Source organism: Taudactylus pleione, unplaced genomic scaffold (assembly GCF_031769625.1).
Source record: "Taudactylus pleione unplaced genomic scaffold, aTauple2 ptg000702l, whole genome shotgun sequence".
Taxonomy (NCBI): domain Eukaryota; kingdom Metazoa; phylum Chordata; class Amphibia; order Anura; family Myobatrachidae; genus Taudactylus; species Taudactylus pleione.
In genome coordinates, this window is record NW_028285104.1 from 1035863 (window position 1) to 1063661 (window position 27799).

At 45.7% G+C, this 27799-nt stretch overlaps 1 protein-coding gene across 4 annotated transcripts in view; it reads right to left on the reverse strand.

Moving 5' to 3' along the window:
- The window catches only part of ATP11B (ATPase phospholipid transporting 11B (putative)), a 156068-nt gene that overhangs the window by 56763 nt on the left and 71506 nt on the right, over positions 1–27799 (reverse strand). For all 4 annotated transcript variants that reach the window (XM_088456371.1, XM_088456372.1, XM_088456369.1 and 1 more), the window contains exons 15-22: positions 11249–11317; positions 10689–10762; positions 10506–10609; positions 8123–8304; positions 6914–7117; positions 6442–6595; positions 6147–6249; positions 5881–6026 (exon numbers count right to left, since the gene is read on the reverse strand). In XM_088456371.1, the coding sequence (XP_088312497.1) occupies positions 5881–6026; positions 6147–6249; positions 6442–6595; positions 6914–7117; positions 8123–8304; positions 10506–10609; positions 10689–10762; positions 11249–11317 (1036 nt within the window). The remainder of the gene's footprint in view (positions 1–5880; positions 6027–6146; positions 6250–6441; positions 6596–6913; positions 7118–8122; positions 8305–10505; positions 10610–10688; positions 10763–11248; positions 11318–27799) is intronic.

Below are 27799 nucleotides of genomic sequence, written 5' to 3' on the forward strand. Positions count from 1 at the left end.
GGTTCCTGCGTTGACATTTCATCCCGGCGGCTATTGATTTCATACCCAACCCAATTCAAAGGACAGCCTGGTCCCAGTGAAACAACCCCATGGGGAGGGACAGGATAACGAGCCCCAAAGAAACACTCGCCAGGAGCAAGAAAGCGGTCAAATGTCAGCAGAGCCCAAAGGCTCAAAGGGCAACAACTGAAGAGCTCGAAGCACCAAAGAGAAAGTCCAAAGTGCCAAGGAACAACACTGTCCAAGGAGGAAAGATCGTACGTCAAGTATCCGAGCAAACTGCTTCAGAAGAGGACAGAGAGTAGAAACCTACAACTTCCAAAAAGTGAGGCGGAGGGACAAATCCAGCCCCACTAGCTGAAGGGAGAGGACCCAAGAGAGGGAAAGCCGCTGGGTATAAAATTCCAGGTGGAACCCCAAGCAAAGTAAATCCGCAGAAGCAGTGACAAAGGCTTGCAGAGGAGAACTTATGGGCAATACAGCATAGTACGAATGACCAACCTGGAGAACCCGAAAGTGCTCAAGAGAAAGAGCAACGAGCCGGGCTAGATTCGGATAGAAGCACGGGCCCTGAAACAGAAGATCAGGCCACAAGGAAGATACAGCAGAGCGTTGATAGAAGATCTGCATACAAAGCTTATCAAGGCCAATAGGAGGCAACCAGGATTGCCATGCTTCCCTCCCACTGCAACTTGCGGAGGATCCACGGAACCAGAGGGAAGGCATACGAGAGAAGGAACTCTTGCCGGACCGGCAAGACGTCCCACTCGAAGGGCTCCCAGAACCCTGGTATGGGTAGGTAAAATCATCTCGTCCCGGATTCGAACCCAGGTACTGTAAATAGTATACTATATGCTGTGACTTAGCCCTTTGAGAAAAAGAATGATAGCGCAAAAAAAAAGATGAATGAACAGTGTATGTAGAAGATCACACTTGAATAACCTATCACTAGGCAGATGTATAAAAAACTTATAATTTAATGGAGATAAAATAGAATCAATTTAAGCCTCTGATGAAGCTTTGTAACACAGAGAAACACGTTAGGCGGACTGCACTTGTCACTTTTGGATCAAGATTGTGCACGTCTTCTTACTGGATATCATCCTGCTCCGCTGTCTCTCGATCATCCAGCTGGACTTTGGCTATATCTCCAAACAGGATTATAGGATCTCTTGCTGTACCACGCACTAAACTGCCCAGCTGCCGAGCTGTCACTATTGTTGGGAGGTACCATCTGTTCATACCACTCTGGCATATCCGTGGGACATGGAATGCTAATAAAACCATCTACGGGATCACACAATTGCTTTGGAACATTGCACCCAGTTGCCCAGCCACTCTGCTGACATTTCCTTGGGGAGAAATTACAGTACACCTAACACAGCGTGAGACATGGATTACTAACCACACCAACCTGCAGGTTAGGTAACTTTGACATCATACAGTGACGTGCTTGAGAATTTTCTCATTTCCCTAATTGGGATTTATCAACTCAGTTCATTTTCCATCTGCTGATTCATAATTGATTAGTTGATTTTTAATCTTTATTGTCTGTATTTATCTCAGTATATAAAACTTTTTACATGTTTTTATATCATATGAGCCATTTATCTATTTATGATTTACACTTATATTTATTCATTGTTTATTTATCTCAATATGTCATGTTGATTCTATTTTATCTCCATTAAATTATACGTTTTTTATACATCTGCCTAGTGATTGGTTATTCAAGTGTGATCTTCTACATACACTGTTCATTCAACTTTTTCCCCAATCCAATAGTTTGCGCTATCATTCTTTTCCTTTGATATATTTATCCAGTGACCACTGTGTTATTGATAGCAGCAGCTCATTTCCAGTTTATCTAGATCTAACTAGTTCTAATTTAGGTGACTATCCAGCGTTGTTACTTTGTTATATATTCTTTGTGTACTTAGCCCTTTGAGCCACAGCAGCTTCATAGCCATATCTCAATAGTCTGTGTTTGTGCCCAGGTGCCTGGCCACCCCTAGTGAAGAACTAGGATGTGAAAGGCATGTCGGCAAAACCCCCCATTCACCTGGGTAGGTGCCCAGGTGACCGAGGAAGCTCTCTTCCCCAACCCGGACTCTGGGGAATAAGACTACCGACAGAGCCGGAAGCTGACACACTGTCCAGATGAGAACTCTACTCACCATCTGCATTGCGCCATGACTGCGAGTGCCACTGGTTTATGTAGAAGATAATAGACACGTAATCGGATTGAACCTGGATCAGAGCAGGCTGTAGAAGTAGCCAAGCCAGGCAGAGGGTTCTGAAGATTGTTCGGAGATCTACAAAGTTGAACGGCACCCGGAGGCTTTTCACTGACCCTGGAAGGTTGTTGACATCGGTGGTGAGGAGGACCCTGTGTGGAATCCCAAAATGGGGTGGCACCAGTGTAAACGAGACACCTGGACCACCAGAGGAAGAGCCTAACTTCCCAGGAAGGTGTGAGCTATTGGTGGGAACTATTCCACAGGGATCATCCTTCATCTGAATAGGCAGGGAGAAACTGGACATACTCCGGCATTACGAATGTGGAGACAAACAAGCACAGGAATTGAAAGAGTGTATTGACACTCAGCGATTAGTGAAAACCTTGTGAATCCTTCATATGGTACGTCTCCTGCGATGGAGTCCAGATGGAATACATTCCAGTGATGGTCTTTCCGTGGGACAGGAGAGACCGATGTGTTCCTTGAGAACACTTGGAGACCGGCAAGGATCAGAAGGTAGTTTAGAGAAGGTAGAAACCTGACGCCCCTGCGGCATTGAAAATGAAAATGCTCCTCTCCGACCGCCAGCCAGAGGAAAACTCTGGTGACTGGGCCAGATAGGTACCTGGAAATAAGCCTCCCGAAAAACCAAGGAGGCCCCAAGATCCCACAGAGCCAGAAAGATGGATAGAGACTCCCTGGTTTACCAAAAAAGCCTGTTGAGGAATTCCAGGTGAACAACGAAGAGACTGGCCAAAAAGTCCTACTCAGGAGGTCAGCAGGGCGTGACCAGTAGGAAAATATCGGATCTAAGGTCGTTCCTGAAAGGCTACGGCATAGCCCCAAGAGAAAAATTCACCCTTAGGCATCCTGCATAGTCAACATCCAGGTGATGGAAACAGCAAAAGTCATCCTCCCATGCTGGGAACCCCCCTTGGTGGAGGGCGGCCTAATGAAGCGTAAGCCTGTCAGTAGGTCTGGAGGTAGGATGATTGGTAGACCTGGGTAACCCGACCTGGGAATGGTTGGCCCTTGGACCTTCCCTCTTAGAAAAGGAGCGAAAATTCTAAGTTTGCAAAGTCACAGAAGGGGGGAAGGTTGTGGCTACCATCCTGACCAAAACAGGAGCACCGCAAATGACCTGAAAGAGGAAGAGCCCCTATGGCCTTCCTGAAGTCTCAGTCAGCGCGCCAGAAATTAAGCCACAGAGTGAACCTAACCACCACCAAGGCTGCTGAGACCTGAAGTCAGGACACCAGTAGCTATTGTCGTCTTTTCACCGATTCACCTGAAGCAGCTGAGGCTCTCCTAAAGAGCATCCGTCCAACCTCCAATGGCTTTAGCTACATAAGCAGAAGTCAGGACTGAATGCGCGATAGTGTCTGCAGAATATAAGACTTTTTGAGGAAAGTTCCATTGTCCTGTCCGACGGATCCCAAGGGATGCCATATTTGGACTAGGGAGGGCAGCGTTCTTGACTAGGCGGGCCAAGTGAGCATTCCCTTAGGAGGAGGCTCATTATGCCCGATCTGCAGCAGGTAGAGAATTGAAGGGGGCAAGGAGCTTAGAAACCCGGGGAAGTCTATTAGGGCAAGCCCTCCGCAGAAGGTGCACACACTGCGCAAAAAACGGGAATGCATAAAACGTCTACCGAAGCATACTAACCAAGACCTGACCCTGTTTAGCTTCCGAGATTAGACGGTATCGGGCACATTCAGGGTGGTGTGGCCATAGGCCTCGGTAACCTTGAAGCTAAGAACAGCTCTTATCCCGTTAAACCGGGCGCTACAGTTACCTGCAGTATGGGATAGACAAAGGTCTGAAATATTATACAGTGTCCTAATGAGCTGAGGAACTTCCAATTACCGGACAGGAACACAAGACTGGGACGCAGCACTATCTAGACTGGTGTGGGAAGGAACCGGAGCACCTGGCGGAAACCCACGCAAGCACAGGGAGAATATACAATCTTCACCCAGTTAGGGCCGTAGTGGGAATCAAACATACGATCTCAGTGCTGTGAGGCATGCCTGAAGTGTCCAGACTCAGCTGGAAAGATGCAGATACCTGCTCTTAAAGCGAGAAGGGCTGCATCCCTGGCTCCTAAGGCAGAATGCTATAAGGGTACCCAGCTAGGCCTCAGTAGGGATACAAGTAGGGGAATCGGGCCCTGGGGTTGCCAGTCTGTGTGACGGGCACACTCTAACACTGCAGAGTATATGCACTAGACCATAGCCAACTGCACCTTTACCTATAAGAGAGGTAGTCCATGCCGGCTCCAGGTGGAAGTCATGACTGACTGATACTCTCCTGCAAATCTGCGAAACACCGGACACAGAGCCCATCGTGGTACGGAGCCTGAAGAGAAAGTAAAGAGGTACTAGTCCTGCAGTTACACAATACTGAAGCACTCCCATTTCTGGGTGATGTGCCCTTGGAGAACCTTATAAGCAATCCAGAGCAGCCCCCACACACCAGTTAGGTAAACTATGGTGTGCAATAAAAGGGGGAGTGCAATGAATGTGACCTCACCCCACAATAAACAGGGCTTTACAGGCGAGGGATTTACATAATGGTCAGAAGAAGCTGAAAAATAAAATGTACTCCTGAACACAAATACAAGCACACAAACATTCAATGCTGTATAAATGGGCAGTTAAGGCTCAATAATCCATACCCCAGTCGGTAGGAAGGAGCATAGTGTATAACCTGACCCCATGGAAATAGGTATACAGGTAGACAGGAACCCTTTACTGCTCTCCAGAGACTGACTTAAGCAGGCACAGTGTAAAATGGCCACTCAGTGTCTCAGTTGGGAGGGGAGCGAGGAGGGAGAGTACCCCTGTGGCATGGCTGCCGCGCCAAGGGAGTGGGGGAGGGGATGAATGGGGAGAGCCTACCTCCCCCTAGCTAAATAAATCCCCCAGGGCAATGGCTGCTTCTGAAGCGCCCCATTGCCTGTGCCCTGGTGGTCTAATGGAGGCACCATGCGGCCTACGCGAACGCTGTCAGCACCGCCGGTGGTCTCCCACACATGTGGTAACAGCCGCTGCAGTGCCGCATCTTACCTCTGAGCACCGCCCGTGCTCCTTCTCCGACGGCCGGCTGCGGGTCCACAGTTTGTGCTGCGGGACCAGCCAAGGTCACCGACCCACTCACCAGCGACGCAGCCATCGGCGCTGGGGGTGGGTGGAGCAGCAGTGTAGGCGTCCTATAAGATGCCTAATGTCGCTCACTCATGTAAAAAAAAAAAATAGATAAAATAAATAAAAATGTAATAAAAGAGCAGTCTCCACATGTGCCTTGCTCTTGCAGGGCACCAACTGAACTGGCCTGCCTGTGGCTGGGGGCGAGGTATAGGGGGGGAAGCCAGTTCTGTTGAGAGAAGAAGTTTATCTATTTGGTGCCCGGACCGGAAAGTTCTCTTGCCCTATGCTGGGAACTTTAGGAGACAGAAACAAATAAATGAAGCAGCAATTCTTATTCATTTTTCATTACCTCTATAGTACTCTTGGATCCATTTGTTCAAACTACACATATTGTCTCCTACTGATGCAAGATAATGGCACACTGTTTTAATTCATTTATTGTAGTGAAAAATATTCTAAATAAGCAAAAAGGGATTATGCACATACTGTACCTTATAAAAAAAGTACTGTACAAGAGTAGCTATTCTAATGTAGTAATAGTGACCATGCACCAAAAGCAGTTTTGAGAGGAATTTAAATCTCGCAATTGCATAGTCGCTGTTCCTCACAGCTTGTCTGCCTTCTTTTCCCATGATTCCTAAAAAATACCAGAGGGTAATACACATATTAGAGAAAATGACATCACAGGAATAAAAAGCAGCTTCAAAACATTTAGGAGACACAAAGTAAGTATGAACTGAACAAACCACAAACTCACCTATGCCTACATGAGCTTCTTGTATCATGCTTACATCATTTGCCCCGTCGCCAACGGCAAGCGTAATGGGTTTCTCAGGAGAAATTTTAATTAACCTGACTACCTAAAAAAAAAAATTAAAAAAAATTGTAGAGCCTTGTGGAGGCTTCAGTATTTCAAAATGACAAATGCAAGTAATACAACTAAGCTATATTTTATCTAGTTTATATTTTTGGAGCTCAAAATAGACATGACTAGGAACACATAAAAAGAGACCTCATTCTAGAAATCTCTTCACAATTGTCTGCCTTCATACCTTTGCTTTTTGTAATGGTGCCATTCGACAACACAGCACGGCTGAGCAGCTTTTACAGACATCCATGAAAAGTTTTTCATGTTCCCTGAGTGCAAGAGAAAGGCTGGCTCCATCCACAACCAGCCCATGCTGAATCACATGGTCATCTTGCAGCCTACACAAGACAAAGCTCAAAGTAGAACACACCTCAATACATGCTAATACCGAGGACAGTGTGCGACATAGGTATGTGGCAGAATACAAGAAAAATAATTGGTTTTATGGTGTTTGTGGTTTGAAAGGAAATTAAAAACGGTGTAGGAGAACATACAATTATAACAATGGAATAACATGTTTAATGTAAATGATTCTAGCAGAAGACATGTAAATATATATTGTTTTACTGATAAAAGCAAAAACTATAAGTGTGTGACCTTTGTTAGGGTATTCAGGTAGACAATGATGTATTGTATTCCACATACGGCTTACTTACCGTCTAGCGAGCTGAAGTAGCTGCTCAGCACATTCATGGTCTGACTTTTGTTGTACAAGTTCAAGAATATTCATAGTTCTGTGAAAATGTCCACAAGATAAGCTGACACTGACAGCGGTCTCATGTTTGTCTCCTGTAAGCACCCAGACTTTTATTCCAGCCACCCGGAGTGCCTCAATCGTCTCCTGGACCTTGTCCTGAAGTCTACACACAAACAAGACAGGCAAGGAATTACAGGCTATTACAGATCTATCATGTGCAAAATAGGGATGTGTGTGTGTGCCGGGGGGGGGGGGGGGGGGGTGAGGGGTTTGCACACAAATATACCATACAGAGTTATATGTGAAATAATTACTCCACTTGTGGATTTTTAAAAATGTGTCAGTGAGTAATGAGTACACCTGTGCACCTGCTGGGTGACCTGGAGGACAGAGTTTGAGAGCCACTGTTCTACATTGTAGGTCACTGTTTGCAGGTTGTCTATTTAAAGCTAGCACCTTGATGCAATAATATACAAACTGCATCTATGCGGAAGTCAAAAATGAATCTGTACACACATGGCTCTGCATGAAACTGCTGTTGAGCTCTTGCTTTTCTTCTTAAGCTAATTTTGTAATAAAATAATGATGAGAGCACTATGGCATTAGAAATGCATTTTCCTATGTGCTAAATATATTTGAATAATGAAGCATAGTCCAGTGATGTACAGTGCAAAATGAAAGACAAACCCTGCCTGGAAGCCAGTCAGTCAGGGGTCAGCTTTCGTGTTACACGATGTGTCAGATCTGCAGTCAGTAATGCCTTGTGACAAGGTGATGTGAGGAGTGTTAGGATGCTATCTTGCCAATAAACTAATAAGAAATGAGAGGTTGTGTATAAACACCGCCAAATACAGACAGCCAATTTGAAAAATGGGACAAAAGTTTGAATAATGTATTTTTACCATAATAAGAAAAAAGAGAAAATCGGACAAACAAATACCATTGCCATCATGGACATTACAGTGTAGAGCATAGATAGGGAAAATTTAGACCTTTGTGTAATGTTGATGCTATTTCTGTTGGTATAGATTCTTATACCTAAATACACTAATATTGAGCAACAAATTCCTGCGTTTGTAAGTTGCAAAAGTGTTTGTTTAAACTGGTTTGCCTGGGTTAGTGTAGCTGCATACACAAGCAGCGGGAAAATACTACGCATAGCTTTTACTTGTCTTCAACACCAGTTGCTCCCAGCAGCTCCAGCTCTCTCTCAATGATATTGAAAGTATCAGCCAGACGATCTTCCCTGTGGAGTAATGCAGTCCGGGCTTCTTGCAGTCGCTGATCAATCTCTTGGTACTCTTCTGCTGTGAACCTCCTATAGGCCATACACAATGTCCGTAGCCCTTTCTAGAAGAATAACAAGATGAGTTTTATTTAACTAAACTAGTAAAATGAAATATTCAGAGGTGTCCTCCCACATCTATCCTCATTATGCCACGTGGCGCGACATGCCTAGTGTGAGTGAGCCACTTGATCCCATGCAACTACGCTAGTGTTGGCGTCTTTTTTGAGAAAAATGCATCTAAGTCGCAATGTGATGTACTAGGACAACCAGGTGACTGCTGATTTGATATGTAACACTTGTATATCTGTGTGCAACTGAGGACCTGATTCTGTAAGGATCGTAATTGCAAAGCTGCACTTAGGCAGCTTTGCAATTTGCGATCCCTGCAGATATGGAATTGCACAGGAGGCATCACACCCCCTGTGCATTACTTATCCGACCTGCGTTATTCAACGTAGTATCGGTTAATCTGCATATCATCGGCAGGCTGCGGTGACCCAAAGGGTCCCACAGCCATCCGCCGCAGTTTAGAGGAAGAGGCAAGGAAATCTCAGTCACCCGACGGAGATCCTGGCCTCTTCCCTCCCCGGCAACAGCGCCACACGCCTCCGTTTCGGGTAACGGAGGCTGTCGCCGCCCCCTCCCCATTCCCACACGGCAGCAGAATGTCTGCTGCCAGTTTGCAAGCGTACTCGCAGACCCGTTCTGAACATGCACAGAACGAGTCTGGCGCCTGCGCAGATTCCCAAACATCGGGAATCTGCGTGCACTGCTGAATCAGACCCGGAGTCTATAAACGGAAGTTGTCATGGACTTGCCAAAACGTTGCTGTATCATAGCACTTCGTATGCTGATTCTGAGACTCAGTAGCAAAAGTCCTAGTACATTGCATTGCAACAGATGTATTCTCGCAAAAACATAAATAAGACATAAATAAGACATAAAAAGACGCCCGGCGCTAGCAGAGTCTCGCGGGACCTAGCGCGACTGTAGCAAAGATGTATGAGGATAGATCTGTATATGTAATGTAAATAATCTTGATTAGAATTATGTCTGTCGAATAGCAATGCTCAGCATGAACAAATATGCAATGACTTTTCAAAATCATTATGTATTTAGGTCTTGAATACTGTACATCAGATATCACATTTACTATTGTAAAACAAGTGGAATGCAGCCCGCCGGGAAGCCGGGTGAGTTCCTGCTGGGCCAGCACAATTACACTGCTACGGGGCCAGCTGCCACGAATGGAGCTAAGCTCCGATCGGGCAGCATTCACCTTTCTGTCTGCGGATGAAGATTCTGCGCATGCACAGCAGCTATATGTAGGAACGGTAAAATGTCTGCGGGGAGAGATGCTGCGTCTGTGCATGCTCGGCTGCAACAGCTACTCCCTGGACATTTGCAGTTCCAACTTCACAAACCTCTGCCCCCCTGCAGCTAGCCTACTCAGGACCACTGACGTCGTCACGCTGTCCGTGCCCTCAGTGGGTGCCCAGCTGCCCGCGAAGAGCAGGACAACTCATCTGCATTCTGCAAGGAGAAACAGCAGACGGCTGTCAAAGAAGAAGGTAAATTGGGAGCGGCTGGCACAGGGGTTGGAAGCTGAATAGACAAGGACAGGAAACACAAAGCTTGTGGCTGGAGGGACAGAAGGGGCTGGAAGGGATACATGTTCCACGTTAGAGAGAAACCACCATATAGGTAAGCCTTGCCTATATGGTGGTTTCTCTTTAACATGGAACATATGTCCCTTCAGCCACATGTCCCGTATCCCCTTTACCTGAGATTGGAAAATCCGTGACAACAAAAAGATGTCAAATATCGGGAAGAAAACATTAAAGATAATATTTTCTTCCCGATACTTGACATCTCTTTGCTTAAACTTTATTGTTGGTTTTTCTTAATAATAAACCTCCAAAGTTGCTTTAACACTTTTTTTTTTCTTGCGGCCTACACACTCTTAGACCTTGAATATTCGACCCGGTTGGGATTTTGAGTTTGACATGCCTGCTGTATATAGACACTTACATATACAGAAATACATTTTATTTTGGACCAGACAGAAGTATGATGTTAATACACCAGCCTTTATACAGCCAGATGATTTTCTGACAGAGAATTATACCACCGATCTTAAAACATTACTGTGGAACAGGGATGCTGCAACAAATGTAAAGGAGACTTGGAACCAGTTTCTTAGCCTATACCAATATATTTAAGACAAGAATAATAGTAAGGCTATAGCAATAACATAACTTACCAAGGCAAATTCATCTACATGTAGCCTCGTTCTATCTATTTCTCCACTTTTGGCATTTGGAAATATAGCAGAATCTGCTCCTTTAGTGAAAAGTATCTTATCTCCTAGAAATGTAGAGTGTACAAATGTTTATAGAAGTGAAAACAAATGACTTTAGCTGTAACAGAAAGATTTTATCCTTACCAGAAGGACTCTGCACAATGACACTCATCCGACGTCGATTTGCATCAAACTCCAGAACATGAAGGAGCTTGTACCTTAAAACATACATAATAGAAAATACTTAATCACACGTATGTAAAAGCATGTATTTATACATTCTCATACTTTTTCAAGTACAATTTGTATATAGGATAACCTCCCAAAAATACATGAGCTCTTACAATCTGCTGTTTAAGAAATTAAAAGAACCGAATGAAGAAATACTAAAGACTCACAGAAATAAGCTAAATGATTTCGGGAAGGTTATGACAATTAAGCTTAATGACTCTGAATGTCGCGATTTTTCATGTTCGTTTTGTCATAGAAAAGACAAAGTTCCTATTCATATTAACAAGCTAACAAACAGTTGACTCTACAAGCTACATTGGCTTTACCAGTAAAGGAAGAGGCACACCCGTTAAGATATAGTAATGCAGGATCAGTATAGTTTTAGCCCTCATGAGGACCTGACATTTAACTTGTGCAGGGAGGAGCTATACATCTGTACATTGTTACATTTGTAAATAAAAGCATTACGTTACCTCTCCATTTTTCCAAGTATTTTGATTTCAATAATTTCTCCATTGTTTCCAGAAAATGCTACACCCATTCTGCAAGAAAAAAAGTTAATTAAATCAAATATAAAATGTAGAATTATGTGTTTACATAAACATAAAAAATCTGCAACCTGCAGCCCCCTGACTGCTGGGACTACAAACCATGTTTAAGAACAGCTGGGAAGGAAGAAGTGGTCATGGTCTTCTAAAATGGAGCAAAAACATAGAAAGTTTCTTCCGTACAACAATTTATTGGGTATTGGGGAATTCCATATATGAATATCCAAAACATCTTGAATTTGTATGTACACACTTTTCTAGAAATATCCTTTCAATACCTGCTGTTGGTGAAGCTGTATAATAATACTGGTATGTTCCAATTAAATAGTATCCAGTCACAGAGCTTACCATATGCAAACCCTGCAATTTTTCAAATTACTACTACAAACTACTTACCCGCTCTCTTTCCACTACTAACTATTTAATGAGATGATGATTTCTGTCTTTACTGTGGAATACTGGCCTTACTTACATTATAATAATATGAGATATGGTAAGAACTTACCCTTGTTATCTCTATTTCTACGAAGTCCATAGAGTTCCACAGGATACCTTGGGTATAGGTGATGACGTCAGTCTTCAGGCACCACAGAGTTAAAGTTTTCAGCCTCCCAGGATGCATCTGGGTCCCTCTCCTATACCCCGCCCCCGGGCCAAGGCATCTCAGTTACGTCACAAGCCATAGGCCGGAGGAGGAGAAGAAAGAGAGAGAAGAAAAAAAAAATAAATCTGGACACTCACAAGAATCACATTCTCACCATAGGGAGACGGAAAAACCGGTGACCAGAATAAAGCCCATCTGCAGTACAGGTGCGACAGGGCGGGAGTCCTGTGGAACCCTATGGACTTCGTAGAAATAGAGATAACAAGGGTAAGTTCTTACCATATCTCATATTTTCTACTTCAGGGTCCATAGGGTATCCACAGGATACCTTGGGGATGTCCCAAAGCAGTATCCTTTAAGGGTGGGGACGCTCCTGTGCTGAGAGGAGAATCCGCCACCCGAAGGAAGCATCCTGAGAGGCAAAGATGTCAAAAGCGTAATACCTCACAAAGGTATTGACAGAAGACTACGTAGCAGCCTTGCAGATCTGAACTGCAGAGGCACCACGTCTAGCTGCAAACGAAGGACCCACAGACCTAGTGGAATGAGCCCTCACCAAGGAGGGAACTGGAAGACCTTCATGAAGATAAGCTTCTGAAATTGCCATACGAATCCAGCCTGCCAAAGTCTACTTTGAAGCAGGCCAACCCTTTTTACGGAAGCCATAGAGGACAAACAAGGCGTCCGACTTCCTAAAAGAAGAAGTGCGGTCAACATAAATTCTCAATGCCCGCACAACATCCCAAGTGGCGTCACCCACTGAAAGTCCAGGTGAATTGAAAGCCGGCACAACAATTTCTTCATTGATGTGAAAACTGGATACCACTTCGGGAAGGAATCCCGGACGAGTGCGAAGCACCGCCCTATTCCTATGAAAAATCAGAAAAGGGGGTCTACAAGAGAGAACCCGTAAATCCGAAATCCGTCTGGCCGAGGCAATGGCCAGAAGGAATATGGTTTCAGCTGTAAGCCATTTAAAGTCCACTGAGTCCAGTGGTTCAAACGGCGGACCCTAGAGAACTCTCAGGACCACAGCCCAATTCCAAGGCGCCACCAGTGGAACAAAAGGTGGCTGAATGCGAAGAACACCTCGCATAAAGGTGTGCACATCAGAGAGCGCAGCAATCCTACGATGAAACCAAACTGACAGGGCAGACACCTGCACTTTCAGAGAAGCCAGGCGAAGCCCATGATCCAGTCCAGCCTGTAGGAAAGCCAACACCCTAGACAGGCGGAACTCCCTAAGGGAATACCCTCTAGGTCTACACCACCGGAAGAAAGTATGCCACACACGATGGTAGATTCTTGCCGAGGAAGGTTTACGAGCTCTTAGTATGGTTTGCACCACGGAGCTAGAAAAACCCTCTGGACCTTAGCATGACCGTTTCAACAGCCACACCGAGTCAGGTCCGGGTGAAGACAAGGACCCTATGACAGCAGATTCGGTCGTAATGGTAACCTCAGAGGAACGTCTACTGACAGACTCTGGAGGTCGGAGAACCAGTGCCGTCTGGGCCACTCGGAAGCTATCAACAGTAGCGTACCTCCTTCTTGATTTGAATTTCCGTAATACCCGCGGAAGAAGGGAAAACGGAGGGAAAAGGTAGGCAAACTGGAACGTCTACTAGACGGACAGGGCATACACCAGAGACGCCTTTTCGTCTCATGTTCGAGACCCGTACACCGGCAACTTGTTGTTGTGCCGGGACGCCATGAGGTCTATCTCTGGAAGACCCCACTTGTCCACCAGACTCCGAAAGACGTCCTGGTATAAAGACCACTCTCCCGGTTCCTCCTTGCTGGTTTAAATAGGCCACCGTGGTGGCGTTGTCCGACGGGACCTGCACAGGGTGACCCTGGAGAACCGGCTGTGCCCGCTGGAGAGCTCTTGACACCGCATGGAGCTCCAAAATGTTTATTGGAAGCTCCGCTACCCGCCCGAGTCCACCTGCCCTGAAACAAGTGTGGACCCGTGACAGCTCCCCAGCACCGGAGACTGGCGTCCGTTGTTAACAGGACCCAGTTCACCACCCAGAACGGGCGACCCTTGTTGAGGTGGGTCGTCTGCAAACACCAGGTTAGAGACAGGCGAACATCCGGAGTGAGCCCCATCGTCTGGGACTTGAGACACTGAGGCAATCCATTCCATCTGGACCGGATCAATAGCAGCAGAGGTTTGGAGTGAAATTGGGCGTACTCCACCATGTCGAATACAGACACCATTGAGCCCAATAACCTCTTTGTCAAGTGTATCGACACTCGACGACACTGCAGACAACTGCGCACCCTCAACTACAAAGCAAGGATCTTTTCCTCCATCACAAAGATCCACTGCTGCCTAGAGTCCAATAAGGCCCCGAGGTGCAGGATCCTCTGAGACGGGGTGAGAGTGGACCTCTGCCAGTTTGTCAACCAGCCGTGACGTTGCAGTACCGCAATCGTCAGATCCAGATGGTGTAAAAGAAGCTCTGGAAACCCCGCTATCAACAGGAGGTCGTCCAGATAAGGCAACAGTCGGACTCCCTGCGTCCGCAGGAGAGCCGCCATGACCTTGGTGAATACTCGTGGAGCAGTCACCAGGCCAAAAGGCAGTGCCCAGAACTGGAAATGTTCGTTGCAGATTGCCAATCTGAGGAACTGCTGATGGCGCAAAAGAATAGGGACATGCAGGTAAGCGTCCTGGATGTCCAATGACACCATGTAGTCCCCAGGTTCCAGTGCCAGAATAATGGACCGCAGGGTCTCCATCCGAAACAGAGGCACCCTCAAGGACTTGCTGAGGGCCTTTAGGTTTAGTATTGAACGGTAAGACCCATTGGGTTTCTGCACCAAAAATAGAATGGAATAGAAACCCAGGCCCCTCTGGGAAATTGGAACATGCACTGCGACCAGCACCGGGCGAACTGAAGCAGGCGCCCCCCACTTTGGGGTCCCCCAAAAGGAGGCCTGGCCCGTCAGGCCGCAGGTTTGTTATCTGACCTAGGAGCCGGACGTCTGGTACTCCAGACCTGTTTCTTGGGCTTGGACAATTTCTTGGCCCCATCCTGCCGTGGAAAGGACTGTACTTTAGGCCTACCTTGGGCCCTGTGAGGCAGAAGGACGACCCACCAGCACTAGAAGGAATCGTAGCAGACAGAAGACATGCAGATTTTGCTGCTGCCAACGTAACTACAATTTTGTCCAGATCTGGACCAAATAGTACCTGTCCAGACCTTCTAATCCCTTTTTGGAATCCGCGTCCGCTTTCCAAGAACGCAACCATAAGGTGTGACGAGCAGCCACGGCTGCAGAGGAGATCCTAGAGGTGAGCATACAAATATCTAAGGCCGCTTCATTAATGTAAGTGGCCGAGTCTCGGAGAATGCCCACCAACTCGGTCTGTTCAGCCGAACAGTCAGAGTCCAAAGACGCCTCCAAATTATCCGCCCAGCGCTCCATAGCTCTGGCTACCCAACACACGGCCAGAGCTGGTCTGGATGCTTCCCTGCAAGGGAATAAACGGATTTGAGGCAGATCTCCACCTTGCGGTCAGTGACATCCTTCAAAGATGACATCGAAGGCATAGGCAACGTGGCACTTTTGACTAGGCATGTGACATGTGAATCCACTTGCGTAGGGGATTCCCGCTTAGAAAAATAATTGACCGCAAACGGATAAGCCACGGCTAAGCGTCTCTGGGGCTGAAACCGTTAACCTGGATTTTTCCACGCCTCCTCTAAATGATCCACTAATTGATCAGAAAGAGGGAACACCGTAGCCTCACCCTTAATATCCTTAAAAAGGCATATATGGGGGGGCGTGGCCTGACTGCAGACGCGAGTGGACACAATCCCTGTGGGCTCCTGCTGAATCCCCTACAAAAGGGGTTAATGAGACCCTCTCCCGGACCCCAAAGGTCTGAAGCGCTTTGCGGGGCCTCTCGGGAGTCTGCTGGGACACCTGCGGCTGTGTCAGAAGTCCGGGGAAAGTGTCAGCCGACCACCGGCGCATAGCGTCGCACTGAGGCCTGTCAGACCTGTGAAGCCGGGGACTGGATTTGGAGTGGGACCCGCCGGAGCGCCCCGCGGTAACGCGCAACTCGCGCCTTAAGGTAGCCTCTTTCTCCTGCCCCGCATTATCCGGAGATCTCTTTGAGGGACTGCTGGTGCTCACCTTACCCTCTAGAAGGAGGATTAACAGGCCCCAGGAGTCGGCTGTATTTGTAGCTGGGCGTCCTGCACTCAGCCTGCATCTGTCATCTGCGCTGTCCTGCTGGTGTGAGTAGGTGGCTTAGGCTGCCTGATATAAACTGGCTTGAGATTGCTCCCCTCCTGCCTTTCCCCCAGTCCTGACATCCAAGAGTCAGGGGCAGATTTTCCCCAGCACAGCCAGGCCTGAAATGAGATCTCTATAAAGGTCCGGTGGCCATTTTGGAAAGTATTCAGGCTGACTCTTCTGCTTAAGCACAGCCAATTTTATTTTATTTGAGCAAATCTATCAGTAATTACTCTGCAAGTATATTCTGAACTCAGTGAGATGTAGTCGCTACTTCACTTTAACACATGTTCAATACCGCCTATAGTAAGACCTGAGATCAGTTCAGCATATTGAAGTCATTACATGTTGGTGTGTCTGTGCTAATTCATATTTCTATTCTGCAACAATCTTAATATCATACATGGCGCCTAAGAAGCCGAGAGTCGAGAAACCTGTCTCTCAAATTTCTTTCTTCAAAGCCTCATCTCAATCTCCTAAATCAAAGGCTGTTGATGAGTCTGCAGCACGAAAGGGGTCCGCTATATCTCAACCTGCACAAAGCGAAGGGGCGACACCTCCGGGCCCCTCTCAGGATACTTCAGAGGATGGAGAAGTTCTTACAGTGGGTACAATGAAAAAACTCCTCTCACAATTTAAAAATGAAGTTGCAGCTGAATTTCGGGCTACTCTTCAGTCTTGTCAACACTCCATAGATGATCTTGGAGGTCGTACGGATGATTTGGAGACGAAAATGGGTGAAGTGGTGGGGTCACATAACGATCTCATCACAATGCATGAAGCAATGCAGAATGAAATAGCATCACTCAAAGATAAAGTGTGTGACTTGGAGGACCGTTCACGCCGAAATAATCTAAAGCTACGAGGCGTTCCTGAGAATATATCCAATAGCAGCCTCCACGATTACACAATGTCTCTGTTTCAAAAGCTTCTTCCTTCTGCGAAATCTACTGATCTTTTGATCGACCGTATTCATAGGCTCCCCAAAGCCAAAAGGGCACCAGAGAACGCATCAAGAGATGTCCTCATGTGTATGCACTTCTTCCATATTAAAGAGGCTCTGTTGAAAGCTTCTCGTCCATCGGAGGAAACGGCCGCTGTTATGGGCCAGTTGCAATTATATGGAGATCTATCGCAGGCTACTCTACTAAAGAGACGTTCACTTCAACCTATCACTTCTGCCCTTCGAAAAGCTGATATTCTTTACAGATGGGGCTTTCCTACTAAACTCCTCATCTCACGCAATGGCTCCTTGACCACCATTTCCTCTATTGAAGAGGGTGAGAAATTTCTTTCAGAGATGAAGGTAGAAGTGTCCTCTTCTAGATGCTCTCCTCTTCGCCATATTCAGAAGGACTGGTCGACTGCTGAATCGTAATGATTTCGAATAACTTTGTTTTTTGTTTTTTCCCCATGCCTATATGGTAGAGTTGATTAGTCTCAAGAACCGTAAGACTGTAATATTGAGTTAGATTCTTTGTTATTATGTTGGTCATAGTGTCTAAATGGGTTCCTTTGTAGGCTGGGGAGAAATTCAAGTTATCTTATCTCAGGTCTAGAAGTTCCGCTGATCTAGGTTATAGTTATGACCTTGTATTCCTAATGTTGTTTAAGGTGGTGTATGACATGTGTTTAATTTCCCATGTACCCCAATCGTGTTGCCATGGTTAGGCAACCGTCTCTGACCTCAAGTGAGGGCATTTCAGTTAGTTTATCTTTTTGTTGTTATTTAATTTTTATCATTGTGTTTTTATTTTTCTGTTTTTTATTTATTCATTTATTTTTTCTTCCCCCTTTTGTTTTTTTATTATTTGATTGTAGTAGGCCAAGATGTACTGATTCAAATTGTCGCTATACACAGCTCAGGGGTTACAAATTCCCACTGGTTTTCAACTATCTCATAATACTTTATTATGGTTAATCTGATATCAATTAATGCCAAAGGGCTTAATTCACCGCATAAGAGAAGGCTCGCTTTAAATCATTTCCATAAATTAAAGGCTCAAATTGTAGCAGTTCAGGAGACACATTTTTGCGTCTCCTCTCCACCAGCGTTTAATAATGATAGATTTCCCCTTTGCTATATGGCTAGCGGTCCATCTAAGAAAGCTGGAGTAGCAATCCTTATCTCAAAACATTGTTCATTTGTACTGAACAAACAATATTCTGACCCGGGAGGGAGATATTTAGTGCTGGTGGGTCAATTAGAGGGTAAGGAGGTTACCATAGCGTCCCTATATGCCCCCAATACACGTCAATTGAATTTTTGTAGGAAATTTTGTGCTTTTCTCCAGAAATACAGTAAAGGTGCCATTATTATTATGGGAGACTTTAACCTTGTGCCCGACCCCTTGTTAGATAGGTCCAGTAAAAGTTTGCCCAGGAATCGGCAGTCTACCGAGTGTTCTAGAGGATTCCGACAGCTCCTTGCAGAGTATGAGCTATATGACATTTGGAGAATTAAACATCCAGCAGATAGAGATTTCTCATTTTTCTCACATGTTCATGGCTCGTACTCAAGAATAGACTTAGTACTAGCTGATAAATTTACGCTATCTTCTATTAAAAAAATAGATATTATGCCTATGGCATGGTCTGATCATTCCCCTATTTTCTTTTCATGGGACATTGCACATAGACAACATATCCCTGGCCCGTGGAGATTAGGTAAACATATGTTTGCTCAGCCAGAGGCTCAACAACATATTCAGAAGTCCTTATCGGAATACTTAATCAATAACAAACCAGATGAGACCTCTGTCTTTAATTTTTGGTGCACCTTGAAGGCTGTTGTTCGGGGCTCTGCAATACAAATTGCCGCCAAGTTTAAACGAGAATATAGATTAAAATGGGCAAACTTAGAAGAGGTTGTTAACTCACTAGAAACAGCTCATAAAGCGGACCCAGCAAATAAAACCATATATAAAGAGTTAGCTGGGGCACGCAAGCAACTTAATGTCTTTTTACTACAGGAGGTGCATAGGAACCTTGCCCGTTTGAATCAGAAGTTTTATGTATTTGGAAACCGTGCATCGAGATTACTTGCCCGTAAGTTAAGAGGAAAGCGGGCTAGAGAAAAGATATATTCGATTAATAAATCGAAAGGGGGTAGGGTGATCGATCCGTTTAAAATAGCAAACTCCTTTGCTGAGTATTATGCTAAATTATATAATCTACGGGAGGATCCTTTAACTCCTCAACCAAGCTTAGAGGGAATTAAAGAGTTCCTCAGGGATGTAGATCTCCCTGTCCTAGACTCGGCCACATGTGAAACTCTTAATGCTCCGTGGACCATAGAAGAGGTTGAGAAAGCTATAGATCTCATGCCCTTAGATAAAGCCCCTGGTCCTGATGGATATCCCTCTAATTTTTATAAGGTTTACAAGGCGGATTTGGCGCCGGTACTTTTACTAGTGTTTAATGAAGCTACCAAGTCAGGAATATTTCCCAAAGAAATGCTAGAAGCCCAGATTATAGCCATTCATAAACCAGGCAAACCCACCACTGAGGTTCAGAATTATAGGCCCATTGCTCTACTAAATGCTGATATTAAGCTCTTCGCCAAATTAATAGCTTTAAGACTCAACCCACTGCTACCATCTTTAATTAATGCAGACCAGGTGGGTTTTGTTATGGGTCGCCAATCACCTGATAACACCAGACGAGCCTTTAATATTATAGAACATTGTGAGAAGGCTCAAAAACAACTACTACTCTTATCATTAGACGCGGAAAAGGCCTTCGACAGACTACACTGGGGCTACCTCCGGGAGGTTTTTACGAAATTTGGGTTTCAGGGATTAATTGTAGATTCCATTCTGGCATTGTACACGGTCCCCTCAGCTAGGGTATATGTAAACGGTTGCCTTTCCTCTAATTTTAACATCTCTAATGGCACCCGTCAGGGGTGTCCTCTCTCCCCATTAATTTTCGCGCTAGCAATTGAGCCTCTGGCTGAAAAAATCAGAGGGTCACATGAAATTCAGGGCCCTAAGCTGGGGAATACTAGCCACAAAATTTGTCTATTTGCGGATGATGTTTTGATTAGTCTGTATAATCCCCGAGACTCCCTCCCTGCTCTACACCATCTGCTGGATGCTTATTCAAGGGTCTCATTATATAAGCTTAATTCTAATAAATCCGAAGCCCTCCCAATAAATATCCCCACGGACACATTAGAATTTTTAAAATCATCCTTTAACTATTCATGGGTATCATGTTCCCTGAAATATTTAGGAGTGCGCCTGACTAGAACCAAAGATATAATTGAATGCAATTATGCCCCTCTACTGGCCAATTTTGAAGTGGCCTTGAAAGACTGGATGCTACATGAAGTATCCTGGCTGGGCAGAATAGCTGCCTTTAAAATGGTGCTACTGCCAAAACTGCTGTATCTGTTTCGTACTATTCCCAGAGTTCTTCCTAAACCTATGTGCAATAAATTTAACAAAGCCATAGGCCGATACATCTGGAAAGGGGGTAGGCCGAAAATAGCAAGAGCAACTCTCTCTTTACCTAAACTTGAAGGAGGAGTTGCATTCCCAGATATAGAGAAATACCAGTATGCTTGTTTGATAAATCAGGCGAGAGATTGGTTTATGGAGGATAACATTAAACCTTGGGTTGCGTGGGAATCGGAGGCCGTTAAACCCCTAGCTCTCCCAGATTTGTTATGGCTTCCGGTCGCCGCAGAGCCCCCAAGTTCCAGGCACTCTGGTTCAGTTGGTGCCACAATACAGGCATGGAATAGATTCGTTATTAAGCGTGAAGATGTTTCCTTACCGACAACTGCTCTCTCATTATCTTGTATAGCTAGACTAATTGGAAACCTACAGGTGGAGTCTTGGAATGCTGCAGGAATTAATTCATTGGGGGATATGATGTCGGGTGGAAAAGTTATCTCCTTTTCTGAGCTTCAGAGTAAGTTCAGTCTCCCGAAACAGGATTTTTTTAAATACTTGCAGATGCGGCATTGGGTTCAGAGCCTACCCTCCCTCAATCTCCAACACAGTTCCTTACCTGGGTATATACTAAAACAATTCCAGTCCTCTACTCAAAAAGGTGGCATTACATGGTGGTATCAACAGCTAATAACGGAGAATAGACCAAACAAATTCACATCATTACAAAAATGGGAGAAGGATTGGTCAAGAACATTGGAAAAGGAAGATTGGGAAATGGTTTTTCGAACCTGCTATAAGATGTCCCGTTGTATGAATCACTCAGAAATGTTCTTAAAATTGCTCCATAGATCATATTTCACCCCTGAGAAACAACATAAGATTTGGCCATCCATTTCTAAATTTTGCTGGAGAAAGTGTGGAGAAGTGGGCAGTATCTTCCATGTATTTTGGTCATGCCCTCTACTGAGACCTATTTGGGTCGAAGTGTTCACCTTGATTGGGGACATTGCGGGAGTGGGGATACCACTGGACCCGGTTATTGCTCTGTTTCATTTTTTCCCGGGGAACTTATCAAAGGGAGATAGATATATATTGGGGCACATTCTGATTTCTGCAAAAGCTGCTATTGCTCAATTGTGGAGAACAGACTGTGTGCCCAGCTTAGGTCATATAATAAATAAAGTAAATTGCCATTGTGATTTTGAGACAGCGGACAGTAACTATTCTACTGCGGTCTCTTCGCCCCATATGCTGTGGTTTAAATGGAAAGAATATAGGGATAGTCTGGGAGGAAATCCCTTGAGACCTGGCCCAACTGATATTGGAATACTACATTCTCCTTCTCCTTCCAATAATATTGTCTCTTGAGTTCCAAAAGTGTATTGTTTTGTCGATATAGAACTGGGTTATACAATACCGTTTTGAAAATGTGATATTTGTATGTATTTTCTGAGTGTGTAGTATCAAAAATTTAGCTATTTACTCTTTTTCTTTTGTCCCCCTCCTTTTATTTTATTGTGTTTTTAAATATTATTTTATTTTATTTTTTTGTATATGTTATTGTTGAGATTATTATAATATTTCAATTTATTTACGGTATCTAATAAAAATATAATTGGTAAAAAAAAAAGGCATATATGAATGTGGCCACCAAAGGATCAATATCCTCAATAACTAAAGCCGAGCGGACCGCTCGAATAAGACCAGGGATATACACCTTGGACTTAGCGTCCGGCTCTTTGGTACGGAAAGGTTCTTGGTCAGATAGATCCAGAATCTCCCCATGATCTGACGTCTCATCGTCATCCCCATAAGGAGCAGATAAAGACGCCACCGGCCGTTATGAGGCCGCAACACAGACTCCCCCTGTAAAACATCGGACAAATGCTGAACCGATGTAGTTAAGAGTATTAACCCACACAGGCTCCGGAGAAACCTGGGAAGGGACAGGGAGACTGTGGGGTACCATCAATTGTCTCGGGAACTCCCGCATGGGTGACGACACCACTGACTGCTGGGACAAACCCGTCTGGGTAAACGCAGGTGGCGGAGCTAGCTGGCCCACAAGGGTTGTAAGCGCCTTAGCGAAACAAACCCAGGGAGGTTCCTGGACCGTGACCATAATCGGCCGTGACAGTGCCAGGCACTGGCGACATAGCCCCTCCGCGTTACCCTCCCCCTCCGCTATCGGTACCTTACATTTAGTACACACGAGCTGGAGAGGAAAATCAGTCTCAGACATGATGGTAAGTATGTGACACTCACACCTATACGTATTGGTATAGTGTGAATAACACCCTGCACACCGCGCACCGCAAGGGCTTTGAGCAGAGCAAGATCAGGGACAGTAATAAGGCTGACAGTAGAAAGTGAAAGTATACAGACAGCAGGGCTAGCAGATTAGTCACATACAATGCAGAAGAAACAAATCCCTGCACTATTAGCGCTGATTCTCAACTACTCAGACCCTCAGGCTGGTAGGACTCAGCGCTGCATACACTGACCTGTGACAAACAGAGGAGAGGTATGCTGGGGGACCCAGACCGCAAGGCCACCGCTCACAGGCTTCCAGCAGCGTTCACCATGCTTTAAAGATGGCCACCGAGGAGCAGAAGATGAAGGAGGCCGGCCTGGGGAGGACAGCTGACACACTGTGGCCAATCAGGCAGAGCAGAGAGGCTGTGTGCAGCAGGGGAGGCGCCGGCTGTGAGACAGGGAAAGCGCGCTCCCCTAGCATGCATTTAACCCCTGGGACGCCGCAGCGCATGCCGCTCAGCAGCGGCCCGCTGTCCCAGGGGGTAGTGGAAGTGCAGGTTGGTCGCCTGGCTCCATGCTGCAGCCAGTCCCCAGGGAGCCCCCTGCCTGGGGACTCAGGACCATGTGACCAGCGGGGACCCACCGCGGGACCCCGCTGCTTACCTGCATCCCCTTGGATCCGGCCATGGTCCAAAACCGCTAGCCTTGACCCCAGATGTCTACCAGCATCCCCGGATCAGTACCGGCGTTCTGGTACCGGCGGGGTGTAGGGGAGATGGCATGGACGTCAGTACTGACTGTCCATGCTGTACTCCCAGATGTGCAGCCAGCGCTGCCTTTAAAAGAAACTTCAGGGGCTCTTCATAGCCCCCCTCTGCACAGTGCCTCCGACTCCGGCCAGGCACCGACGAAACTGAGATGCCTTGGCCCGGGGGCGGGGTATAGGAGAGGGACCCAGATGCATCCTGGAAGGCTGAAAACTTTAACTCTGTGGTGCCTGAAGACTGACGTCATCACCTATACCCAAGGTATCCTGTGGATACCCTATGGACCCTGAAGTAGAAAATACACTAGGTTAGTGTTCCCGCTAGACTGTTTTAGCAGGGTGCCGTGCCCTGCCTTATTTTAAAATGGCAAAATGCACCCTGCCCTTTTAGCAGCGCCCTGCTAAAACAGCCTTCCCTGAACCTTCCCCATGTTATGTGCGCTGATCCTGCTTCTGCCCCATGTGCTAATGTGGGAATGTGTTTGAGATGACGGGGACGCTATACACCCCTATCATTATCAGCGCTGTTATCTATAAGATAAAGCGCCGATGTGCCAGGCAATGTATGAACGGTCAGTGGCACTGAGCGTTACGACAGCTGCAGCTATCCGCCCCGGCTTCGTAAGGGAGCAATTTTGAATTTATAGCAATAGCCTTTTTTAACCAAGATCTTGTAAGATTGCCTTGTAAAAGACAAACGTTTTTCCTCCTTCAGCACGAAAAGATTATTTTTGACGTGAGACGCAGAAGGGCCATGTAAAGTTGTCCATGAGCAAAACAGTCTCCTCTTAAGTCAACTCCAGCTACGTTAAGTGTTTGTCCCTGTGCTCATGCCAAAGCAGACACTTACCAGGAATTAGACTTGTTTGAAATTAAAGAATTTTCACATAAATGAAACAGTAATAAAAGAGAAAAACTGAAATGATGCATCAGTAAACAAGGCTTACATCAATTCTTCTGGAGAAACCGGAAAATACTTATCAATTATACATGGTATTCAATAAAGTCCATTGCTGTGATATAGCTTAACGGTTTAGGCAGGTTAAGCCAAGAAACATCCATTTTTTTCATTAACTTGCTTCACTAAAATAGCCACTGCTCGGCTTGCTTTTGTCATACATATAGAATAGTGAAAACTGCATCAAAATCAGTCCAGTGGTTCTCGAGATTAGTCCGAACAAAATTACAGACGCCTGCCATGGACCATGTTTTCATTGACTTGCTTTCAGGGACTTCATTTTATACTATGTATAGATATATTTATTTCTTCGCTTGTACAATTTGCTGCACAACATCCATAAAACAACTGCTGCAGTTCAAAACCATGAACTGAGATTCTACTGCTTTGTAGAAATAGCAAAAGGTAGCAGGTGGAAATCTTACAATGCAATAATAAAGTTGAACAAAATACTGAGAGTTATGTTAGACTTACCTTCGTTAACTCTTTTTCTTCGAAGTCCATAGGGTCCACAGGGACACCATGAGGGATAATGTGTTTGGAGTGATACAGGCACCAAACAGTTAAGCTTTAAGCTCCCAGGATGCCTCAGGTCCTCCTCCACATATACCCTGCCCCTGGCCACAGGCAGTTTTGTAAACAAGCCCAAGGCAGGAGAAGAAAAAGGAGAAGGAAGAACAACCATACACCAGAAACTCACAGAAAAAGAGGGAAACCGTGACCGGAAGAAAAATTACACAATGCAACCAGGTGGACCAAATGGACCTCGAAGAAAGAGAGTTAACAAAGGTAAGTCTACTATAACTCTTATTTTCTTCTTCAGGGTCCATAGGGATAACATGGGGATGTCCTAAAGCAGTTCCCCTAAGGGTGGGGACGCCCCTGAGCAGAAAGGAGTACTCGTCACCCAAAGGAAGCCTCCCGAGATGCAAAAGACATACAACCTAAGACACCACTACGGAACGCCCACGATGGTTCCACAGACCAGGTAGAATGTGCTGTCACTGTGTTTGAAATACGGAGATCAGCCTGCATGTAAGCTTGAGAGATAGTCATGCGCAGCCATAGAGCCAAAGTTTGTTTGTTAGCTGGCCAGCGTCGTTTGTGGAAACCATATGAAACACAAAAAGAGCGTCCACGAGACAGGGAGCCGAACCTCTGGAGTGAGAAGGATCCTCTGGGACCGCATTAGATGATACTGCCATTTCCAATGGGAAATAATCAATTGCTGCAGAGGCCAGAAGTGGAACTGAGCATGTCCCACCATGTTGAAGGTGAATACCAATGACCCCAAGACCTGCCTTGCTGATAGAATGGATACCCTTCGATTGCGTAGCAATTTGTGTACTCGCAATAATAGGGCCGCAATCTTGTCCTCTGGCAGAAACAGCCTTTGTGCCTGAGAATCCAGAAGTGCCCCCAGATGTCCAATCAGCTGTATTGGGAGACAAAAATATTTCTTTCAATTGATTGTCCAGCCCTGCATTTGTAGGCAGGTAATTTTCAGCTGGAGATGGTGTTGTAGAATAGCCACAGATTGTGCCAATATCAGAAGGTCGTCCAGGTATGGCAGTATTCTGATTCTTTGACGCCTGAGGTAGGCCTCCCTCACCGCCATTATTTTGGTGAAGACCCGAGGGGTCGTAGCTAGACCAAAGGGCAGTGCCTGAAATTTGTCATGTTGTTGTTTCAGGATAGCAAACCGTAGACATTGTTGGTTGGATGGCGTAATAGTCACATACAGGTACACATCCTGAATGTCCATGGAAACCATAAAAATCCCCAGGTTCCATTTCCAAAATAATTGATCAGAGTCTCTCCATACGGAACTTGGGTACACGGATAAACTTGTTAAGGGTTTTAAGATATAGAATACGGCGATGAGATCCATTTGATTTCTGAACCAAAACTAGATTGTAATAGGAAACAGGATTATCACCCCTGCCTGCAGCAGGGAGTAAATGGCCTCCTGTAGGGCCAATGCCTTGATAAGTTTTTTGTACAACTCCCCCATCGAAAACCTGTCTCCAGAAAGTGAGAGCATACCCCTGAGAGATCAGTTCTCGGACCCCGGCATCTGTAGTTTGATGCCAGTAGTCTGCAAATTGAAAAAGTCGGCCTCCCACCCTGGGACCTCCTAGGAGAAGACACACCCAGTCAGGCAGAGGATTTGTCGCCCAGCTTAGAGGCTGGACATCTGGCTGGACAGGACCTCTTGTTTGCTGCTTGATGGTCCTGCAAGAACTAGACAGCCTGGAGGAAAACTGTCCTTTTGCTTGTCCATGAGGACGAAAGGACCGAAAAGAAGACTGCCTAGACTTTAATGTAGCTGTCGATGGCAGACCTGCAGATTTGAAGTTGCCAAAGTAGCCACTATCTTATATAATTCCAGGTTTCCAGAGCCGCCTTTGATACCATAGCTGCTTTCCAGGACCTTAACCAAAGGGCTCTACGAGCCACAACCGAGGCTGCCGATGCTTTAGAAGCTAGAAGCCCAGCATCTATTGCAGCTTCTCCCAAATAGGAGGGCGATTCCCATATGTGGGAGATATATGTCAGCTGTTCTCTGGTAGCATTTGGTAGAATAACTTCCAATGCCCCTGTCCATTCTTCAACAGCCTTAGATACCCAAAGCCCAGGCCATAGCTGATCGAGTAACCACTCCAGACAATGAAAATACGGCTTTAAGAAATGTTAAAATTTTTCTATTAGTAGAATCTTTAAGAGAAGATTCTGACGGAATAGGCAACGTAGCACTCCTGACTAAATGTGTCACATGAGCATAGTAGGAGGGATTTCCCACTTAGTACATTCAGTAGCTGGGAAAGGATACAAAGATGCTATTCTTTTCGTAACATGGAACAGTTTATCCGGGTTCCTCAATGCATTTTCCATAAGTTCAGCGAGCTGCTTTTACCACCTTCTGGTGTCTAGGAGCCGGCTCATCATCCTGTACATTTAGGATTAATTTGACCCTCCTCACCAAAGAAGGGACATCCCCTGTAGAAGGATGGTCCTCCTCTCCTGAGATAGACCCTGGAGAAGGACCCGGTGCATCATCTGATTCCTATGATGATGCGTCTGAATCTACATGCTGAGCAGACTAATAAAAAGAGAACGTCCGCTTATGCGCCTTAGTGACTACCGGTCTGCTTGCAAAAGCCGCCTGAGCCATACTTTGCCTTGAGTGGGCCATAAACGTCCATCCAGGAAGGATGTATAGGAGCAGCAAACA